Below are 9,942 nucleotides of genomic sequence, written 5' to 3'. Positions count from 1 at the left end.
ATCTCAGGGTTGTGAGTTCAAACCCCGTATTGGGTGTAGAAATTACTTAAAAATAAAATCTTTAAAAAAAAACACACACTAATTGGAAAGCTGAGACTAACATGCTCACAAGATTATTCATAAAGAAGGACCAAATACCCTTGAGAGGATAAGCCCATTGGAACAACTCCAGGGGTGAAGGGTTACAGAGTCTGGCTATCCCTGGCTACCAAGACCTGAGAAAAATGCTGAACGCTAATTAGATAAGGTTCCAGGAAATTAGAACCTGTATAATTCCTTCACTCCCTGCAAAGATGAAGGTGAGAGAAGGATATAATTCTTCCTTTAGCATCTCTAATCCACACTTGTAAAAGAGGAGAAAAGAAAATGCTCTTGATCTCTTTGTTGGAACTTTTTTTTTTTAAAAGATTTTATTGATTTGCTTGAGAGAGAGACACACAGTGAGAGAGGGAACACAAGCAGGGGGAGTGGGAAAGGGAGAAGCAGGCTTCCCGCGGAGCAGGGAGCCCAACGTGGGGCTCGATCCCAGGACCCTGGGATCATGGTCTGAGCTGAAGGCAAATGCTTAACGACTGAGCCGCCCAGGCGCCCCCCTGTTGGAACTTTTTAGAAAGTCTGTTTGGGTTTTTGGTTTTTTTTCTGTTTACAGAAGTATGTATATGTGCTCTTTAAAAACACTTAGAGGGGTGCCTGGGTACCTTCTCATACCTTTCCATCTTTGTATATTCTTTTACTGGCTTTATGGTTCTTTTTTTTTTTTTTTTTTTTTAGATTGATTGATTGATTTGGCAGAGACACAGCGAGAGAGGGAACACAAGTAGGGGGAGTGGGGGAGGGAGAAGCAGGCTTCCCGCTGAGCAGGGAGCCCGATTCTGGGCTCGATCCCAGTACCCTGGGATCATGGCCTGAGCCAAAGGCAGACACTTAACGACTGAGCCACCCAGGCACCCCTGGCTTTATGGTTCTGTTTGCGGTATCATGCTTAGTGTGTTTGAGCAAAAATACATGGTCCTGTAGGATTGTGTGAAACCAGTTCCTAGAGAGAGCAGTTTGACCATCAATGTCACAGGTTGAAAATATTTGGAATTTTGATATTTCCTACCGTAAGCAGGAAACAGTACTCCTTGGTCAGTTAACAATTATGCAAAATACACTGCAGTAAGAATCTCCAAAGTGGAGATGATGAAAGTGCAAGGGATTTAATAATAGAAAAAGAAAACTAGCTGTATGTCCCCTTCTCCCCTCCCACTCTCCGCCTCCACTCCCCAAACTGGCTGACAAACCAAGCAGTAGTGCATTTCTTAACTTCTGCTCGCCTCTCACTCAACACATTCTATATGCAAGACTGAAAGTGTCAAAGCAAACAGGAGGGCAGATGCTGCCTCTACCTCTCTTCCCACTGAGCTAGCTCCTCTGTGCTCATTCCATCCACTTTAACCCAGAGAATAACCTGTCTGGAGAGCATTTTCCTCCCCTGAAGCACACACAAACATCACTGCACTTTCTTTTGCTTGATAAAGGATAAAGGAAGAAAAGCAGCAGCTGCTCTAGGAACAGACAGCAAACAAGCCTCACTGTGGTGGCCCCACGGCCTTCACAAAGGGGGATTCAGAGAGCTAGGCAAACACACTGCACAGCCCAAGACTTCCACACAGATTCACCTGCCAAAATTATTAATTAAAAATCTAAAGAACTGTCCAGGTGAACTGAGAGTCTAACCAAAGCACATTTTCCAACTGGTCTTTTATTAAGTTCAAAGAGAAAGAATACAGTTGAAGAACTGGGAAAAGCCTTCAAAGACCATCTAATCCAGCTTTAACTCTACCCCTTCCAATTTGAAGGTCAAGAGTGTGAGGCCCAGAGAGAGGTCGTAGCAGAGAAGATACAACCCTTTTCGAGCCTGTGTATGTTATAATACGTACACAGATCTTAAAAAAATATTTTTTACAAGATGTTTATAAGCATCTTACACTCTTCCAATATTCATAAGAGGTGGCATTACGCTTTTATTGCATTATATTTCTCCACAGGGTTAATGGAAAGCCCCCCAAAATTATGAAATGAAAAATTTCAAAGCTTTGGTTTTATATGTGGTATCTGTTAATTCATAGCACCGGGGTGTCAAGGATAGGGACAGTTTCTTTGGCAGCCAAATAAAGAGTATGGTAAACTATGGTCCCTTTTGAGAATCAGCTTCCAAAGAAAAGGATTGAATATTGTGTTTTTTAGGTTTTTTGGTTAATTTTGTTTTTATTAAAGAAAGCACTTCATTCTCTTTTCTTTTGGCAAGTTCTGCTTTGTGGAAATCAAGCTGAGCACAGTCTCATTGTTTAAAGGTGCCACTTGTCTGCCTCAGGTAAACCTGTTTTTAAAATTTACATGTTTTACAGTTATATTTTATTTGATAATGATATATGTTCAGCGTTAGTTGCTGAACAATATAGTAATAGTATTTAAATAAAATTTCATATCAAAGTAACACAGTTTTTAAACACACGCAAATATAACAAGGGTTACAATTTGAAAAGGGATAATCTCCCATCCTACCTTTCCCAGTCTGACTGGACTCAACCAATTTGTTTCTAGTTACTGCTCAAAGCCATGCCAACCACAGTTTATTATGTTTGGACTCTGACTTTCTTACACATTTTTTTTTTCTTGAGTTCATAGTCTCCTATAATTTGGACCAAATACTTTTAGATATGTTACTCAGTTGCCATCCTCAGATTTCTTTTTATTGGAATCAGATTAATTTTTCCATTTCTTATACTCCACATCTTAACTTGCTCTTTGATTTCACCTTCATACTGCTAAAGTTGACCTACAAGTAACTTCATCACAAAGTGTGTGATTTAAGTTTTCTAGTTTCTTAGATTTCCAAAACCACCTTTATTTTACTCTCACATTTGATTGCTAGTTTGGGTGTAGGATTCTATACTTTGAAGACATTGTTCATTGTCTTTTAGCATGGAGTAGGCTTGATGCTAAGTCTAATGCTATTTAAATGCCCCCTCCTCCCCCAGGTGACCTTTGTTTTGCTGTCTGAAAGCATTTAGGATCTTTATTTTATGCTCAGTGTTTTGAAATTTAATAATTTAGTCTATATGTGGGTCTTTTTAGGTAAGTGGTATAGTGGTTAAGAACCCAAGCGAATTAGACTGCCTGCATTAAAATCCTGGCTCTGTCACTTCCTGTGTGACCTCAGATAAAATAACCTCCCCAGGCCTCACCTGAGGAGAATACCATGTGCCTCCGAGGGCTGTTGTGAGAACTGACAGGACTGATTCAAGTGCTTCACCGATAGTAAGTGCTCAATAAATCTTAGTGATCATGGTTTAACCTTGTTCAAACTTCAGTGAGCTTCTAATTTGAAGATTGACTTCTTCAACTCTGAGGAATTATCCTCCCTTTTTTGGATAATGTTCTTCTGTTTTCTTTTCCTCTCTGAAATAAAAATAAGCTGGCTATCAGATTTCCCATATTGATTTATCTTTTCTCTCACGTTTTCTCTTTTCGATGTCCTAGGAAATTTCTTCAACTTTATGCCCCACATTTCTGCTGCTTGAATTAGAATATTTATTTCAAATTTCCGAGAGCTTTTATTCACTATTTCTTTTTCACAGTATGTTTTTGTTTCATGCATGCAATAACTTTTCTTTCCAATTTTTATTTTGGAAATCTAATACAGCAAGGTTGAAGAATCATATAGTGAACACCTGTATGTATCTTCCACCTAGATTCAATAATTAAAAAATTTTTTGGCACATTTGCTGTTTCTGTTTATATACATATATTTGTCTATGCATGTACATTTGTAAGTATATGTATCACACCTACACGTACTTTTCTTCTGGACCATTTGCATGTAAGTTGCAGATACTATGACTCTGTCCCTAAATACTTCAGCATGTAACCCCTAGGAGTAAAGACATTTTCTTACACAATCACAGTATCATTATCACAAAAATGCAAAATCCCATATCACCTAATATAGAGCCCATATTCAAATTTCTTTATTGTCTCAAATGTGTATTCAACCTACCAAAACGTAAAATGTCCATAACCTTTACTCAGTGATTCCATCACCATCGTGCATACATACTCCCACATGTACAAAATGGAGGTATACACAAGAATATTCACTGTCGCACTGCTTGTGAGATGGAAAACAACCTAAATATTAAAATAGGATTGGATTAAACACACTGAAATCAAACTATGGAAGATCAAAGAGCTGTTTGGAATCAAGGTGTTTAGAATTGAAGTGTTCTAATACGTACTAATAAAAATGAGTTAAATTTAACTGGAAAACATTCTGAGTACTGCATATGGTATATCAGCATTTGTGGTAAAACAAAAAATTACAGATATTTGCAGACTGATAATTAACTCTGAGGGACACAAGAGAGGCTGGTAAAAGTAACTGCCTCTGGAGAAGGGTGACAATTCGGGTGACTGGGTGGAAGGGAGGGCAGCTTCTCATTAAGTACTCTTACTCATTTTGACTTTTGTACAATGTCTATGTTACATAATAAAAAATAGTGCTTAACATGGATGAATATTCAATCCTATGTAGTAGTGGTTCTCAACCAAGGGTGGTTTTGTCCCCCAGGGGAAACGTGGCAATGACTAAACACGTTTGGTTGTTACAACTAGAGTTGAGGGTAGTGCTAATGTCATCTAGTAGCTCACAGTACATGGTCAGCCCCACACAACCAAGAATGATCTGACTCAAAATGTCAATAGTGCTGAGATTGAGGAACCCTGCTGTACAGCAATTCTGGATGATAAGGTTTGAGAAGAGCTAAGCAAGACTAAAGGGATAAATAGTCAGGTGCATATGCCTAAGCATTCAAATCACTGTGACTTTAAGGTAATTCATACTTCTAGCTGTGAATGAGGATGGTTAGATTAGTCCAGTATGCATAATTTATTCCACATTGGTACAGTTCAAGCTTCTGTAACCTTAGTTCATGTTAATTTGACTGTTTTAAATGTAGTACAGTCACTAGAAGAATGAGATCAGAATAAGGTACATGATTTCTAGGGCTTCAGTGTGTAGGTATACTTGCACATGTATAGGAGTACGCATTGCAGTACTGTTTGTGATGGAAAATACTGGAAACCACCTAAATAATAGGGGACTGGTAAAGTAATTTATGGTATATCCATACAATGGAATACGGTGCAGCCATTAAACAAGATAGCTTTAATGATCTCTAAGATATATCAAGTTTATTTTTCAAAAATATTTATTTATTAGAAAGAGTGTGTGCAGGTTGGGAGAGGGGCAGAGGGAAAGAATCTCAAGCAAACTCCCCACTAAGCCTGGAGCCTGGCGTGGGGCTCCATCCCAGGACCCCAAGATCATGACCTGAGCAGCAATCAAAAGCCAGCTGCTTAACTGACTGAGCCACCGAGGTGCCCCAAGATATATCGCCTAAAAAGGAAGTTGGAGGGGTGCCTGGGTGGCTCAGTCGGTTAAGCTTCTAACTTGATTTTGGCTCAGGTCATGATCTCAGGGTTGTGAGACTGAGCCCCATATCCGGCTTCGTGCTCTCTCCCTCTCCTTCTGCCCCACCCCTGCTCGCATGCTCCCCCTCCATAAATAAATCTTAAAAAAAATAAAAAGCAACTTAGAGAACAATATATGTAGTTTACCATATGTAAAATAAAACACCTATGCATATGTGCTCATTTATGCATATATCTCTGAATATGTGATATACATTCAGATATATACTCAAAATTATCAGAAACGGGGTTGTTTCTGGAGGACTGGGGTGAAGTTTTTTCTGTATGCCCTTTTGCATTTTTGTACTATGTGCACACTACTTGTGTATATAAGACAGCTCTACCCAAATCAATGAGTAAATGCACAGTATAACTCCACTATAACATATAATACAAGGGAGAATGAAATATGTATTATAATAAAGATATAAAAGAATATGGAAACAAAGTGTAGATGTTGAAAACTTGAAGATGTTGAGAGAAAATGAGGAACTTCAAGCCATACTTCAAATGAGGCATCATTACTTTTAGTCGTTATAACCAAATATCCTTTTCCTAATACCTGCTCCTCAATGGTTATAAAAACAAGAGGGCAGTTAGGGTATTTGTCTGGTACCTAAGGTGAATGTCATGCAAGAGAGGTATTTTCCAGATGCTGATGAAAAAAAGCCCCTCTTACAAAGAGCTTAGTGGGCTGACAAGCTTAAGACTTCGTTGGCCTACTGAAGGAGAAGTCAGAAGCCTAGGGGATAGTCCTGACTTTGCAATAAATTTATAATGTGACCTTATGCAAATGAACCTCTGGAACTACTGTCCATCTATAAAGTGAGAGTGTAGATCCCAAAAGATAAATTTTAAAAAATCAAATGGATAATTCATATTAGGGAAAAATTTTCATTAAAAAATGGAAGAATATTCAGCCTTCCCATTAAGCAAGAGGAATATAATTTGAGATTTTATACTATTGAAACAACAAAATCAATATCCCATGCCATGGAAATTGTTAGAAGTAGTACACACATTCATGTTAGTAATTTACAAGCTATTCTATAAAATATGGCATGTTTGTATAACTGAGCCATAGATATTCCTGCCTTTTGACTCAGTAACTTCATTTCCCAGGAATTTATCTTAAGGAAATGATTTAACAGATACAAAAATATATATACACAAAGACATTAATTCATTTGAATGTTGTAATAAAAAAACCTAAGTAAATAGTTTATTATGGGCATATCAATATGAAATATTGTTCCTCTGTTAGAAGAACCATTTTAAACACTAGAAACATTAAAAATGCAGAGATAATATACAGAGATAATATACAAATGTAAAATAATTTCACTCAGAAGGAAGAATTATGGGAGCGACTGGGTGGCTGAATTGGTTAAGCGTCTGACTCTTGATTTCAGCTCAGGTCATGATCTCAGGATCCTGGGATTGAGTTCCGCATCAGGCAGGGAGTCTCCTAGAGGATTCTCTCTCCCTCTGCCCCTCCCTAAGCTCGTGTTCTAATAAATAAACCTTAAAAAAAAAAAAAAAAGGAAGAATTATGGGTACTTTATTATTTAATCAGTATTTAATACTGTTAAACAGACTTTTAAATTCTAATAAAAAGAATTTAAAATTGAGTTTAAGGAATTAAATCTTTTGAGCTCTAAGGTCTATGATTCTAATCATTCTCTGATACACTGCTGGGGGCTTTGCTGTCCACTTTCCTCTAGTAGGCAAGGATGGCAGTGGATGAGATAAATTTTCAGAACAGACAGGGTTCTGATACAGCAAGCTGGGGCCCTGGCAATCTGGAGACAACCAGGGACACAGTGTTCGTTTTTTTTCCTCTCACACTTTAACTCACTATGAATTTTGAATGACTTACAAAAATACTTTAGATATATACCACATCTACACTCACATTTTAATATAAAAGCATTTAGAATGAGAAGAAAAGATATGAAAAGGATAAACATGTATCTTGGAAGGGGGAGGAAACCTAGAGATAATTCTAGTACAACTTCATTTTACAGATGAAAAAACTGATGCTCAGAAAGGAAACATGTTCTTACATGTAGAGAAAATAAAATTTGGAGGACAGGGAAAAAATTAAGGGTGATCGGGGAGGGAAGGTCACTGAAAAAAAGTAAAGGCCACAAGTAAATACAGATGTGTATGTGGATGATAAAATGGGTGAAGGCTACTACTGGAGGGTGGAAAAGTGATCCCCAGGACCTAGAAGTTGGTTGTGTTGGGTTTATATATGGTCCTACTACACACCCATCCTGGTATTTAATTACACTACACAAGGTACAGATCTATCAGATTTTCACCGTTCTAAATCCAAATGAAGGTACAGCCTTTCAAGTCCCAAAGATTAATGCTAAATCAGATTTTTATCCATAAATTTATCACAGAACATTGCTTAAAAAAAAGTACAGAAATTGGTATTCCACTGGCTTTTTCTGGTTTCTACATCAAAAATATGTTGAAAGATAACTTGTTTAGATTGTACTGTTCTCCCCCCGCAACTTGGTAGCTCATCTCAAGGTATCAAATGCGAATTTTTTAATAAATATTTTTAAAATTAGCTAATTTAGATGGAAAGCAAATTGCTTTCATGTATTTTCAGAAAGGATTTTAACTGAACTAGTTCATTCTATCTGAACAAACTATGTACATATATACTTTCAGAAATCCAAGTTTCATCTATATAAATAAGCTTTTGAGATGAGACTAAAACTTTTCCAACACCTTGGAAGGGGCGCTTGGCTTAGTGCTGTTGGTGTGCTGCTGGCCACAGCTATTTTGTATCCAGAGGGTACTAGTTACTTTGCTTCTCCTAGGTTTGACAAGTTTTATTGATGGAAAGTTGATCTAAGGACAAGACAGTGCTTATCCAAGTTGGGATTTTGCCTTAAGCACTGAACAAATCAGATTTTAAAAGTAAAGTTCAACTTACATCCCATTTTTTATTTTATACAATACCTCACTTACTGGTACACATTATAAACATTAGGCTTTTACTTTTAATGATTCCATATCAAGCAATTTATTTATACTCTAATAAAAATAAAGTAAAACTATAGTAAGCAGTTTATCATTACTTTGGGCTTTTTTCCTGTTGGACTTTGACATCTTCAGAACCTCGTAACAAATCACAACACATATAAACCTCATTTTACACAAGATATACTTCAATAATGGTGTATAAATTGACTTTTATAAACTGATTTATTATTTTACATTATTATTTATAAAACATTTATGCTAACTTTTTCCAAAATTTTATTTATACATTTATGCTAACTTATAAATTATCTTCAATTAATATGTGATGTCAAACATTTTGGCTTTAGGCTGTATCTAGTTTCCTTTCTATTTTTACCCACCCATCCTACCCCCAACAAACAGTTAATAGAGGAATTTATTTAAAACAAAACAAATCTATACTAGGAATATTTCGTATTTGGAGAAATCACACAGGAAAAACAAGATTACTAGGAAGACCTTAAAGAAATGCGTTTTAAAGGTGCTTAAAAGCCTAAAAGCCATTTGCGACAAAATGAATGGACCTAGAGGGTATTATGTGATGTGAAAACCTGAAGTTTTTTAACAAGAACAAAAAGTTTATCGTAAAAGTACTTAAGAATCATACCATCACACATTAGCATATCACAACTAAGCATTTATTATACTGTTAAGAAGGGAAGCAACTGCAGTGGTATTTCAGAAGCTATATATTTTTTTAAAATGTAATATATGCTCATAGACTCTAAACAGTATTTTAAAATATACAATCTCTCCAAAAGAAAATATTCAACTAAAGATAAGATAGATAACTTTTAATGTAAGTAAATGTTACAAGAGTTTAAAATTAAAGTCATCATCAGATTTTCCACAACACAATGTACAGAAATTGCAAACTTCCTGTACAGAGCCAAATAATCTCTACTCTTGAGCGAGGCGTTCAATAACACGTCGGTAATCTTCCACAAGTTCCTGAAAGCTTTCTTCCAGCTGTTCATGTTGCATGCTTATTTCTATTTGGTTCATCTGGTTTGTCAGTTCTTCTGGTCTGAGACATTTTCTCATTTTAGCAAGATCTCTCTGCTTTTTCTAAGCAACAAACACAATTATTGGTTAGACTAAGAGAGAAGATAAATCTCTTTATATTCTTTGAATTTTAAGTCTCCACTGTTAAAAACAAGATTAGTAGGAATATGCCCAAATTTGTCCCACACAGTTTTTCCTTAAGGAAGCCTAAACATGTTAACCATGAATTACAAACCCTCTAAATGGAGTTAACTAGGAGACTCGGAATTTGTGTCAACTGATGGGTAAATAAATATACATGTCACTAACAGCCCCCTCTCCAAAGCATAATAAAGAACCGGCCAGTGTAGACACTCAAAAATTTCTTTAGTAAATAAA

General features: G+C 36.4%; 1 protein-coding gene across 1 annotated transcript in view; it reads right to left on the bottom strand.

The window, feature by feature from the left end:
- Positions 1–8,460: 8,460 nt before the first annotated feature.
- HAT1 (histone acetyltransferase 1) overlaps positions 8,461–9,942 on the bottom strand; it is a 61,939-nt gene continuing 60,457 nt past the window's right edge. Inside the window, exon 11 of the mRNA XM_021702870.1 lies at positions 8,461–9,627. Within this exon, the coding sequence (XP_021558545.1) occupies positions 9,460–9,627 (168 nt within the window). The 3' untranslated portion in view covers positions 8,461–9,459. The remainder of the gene's footprint in view (positions 9,628–9,942) is intronic.

This window comes from Neomonachus schauinslandi, chromosome 3 (genome assembly GCF_002201575.2).
Source record: "Neomonachus schauinslandi chromosome 3, ASM220157v2, whole genome shotgun sequence".
NCBI classification, from domain to species: domain Eukaryota; kingdom Metazoa; phylum Chordata; class Mammalia; order Carnivora; family Phocidae; genus Neomonachus; species Neomonachus schauinslandi.
The sequence above is the reverse complement of the archived record's forward strand: the minus strand, read 5'-3'. Positions and strand labels throughout refer to the sequence as shown.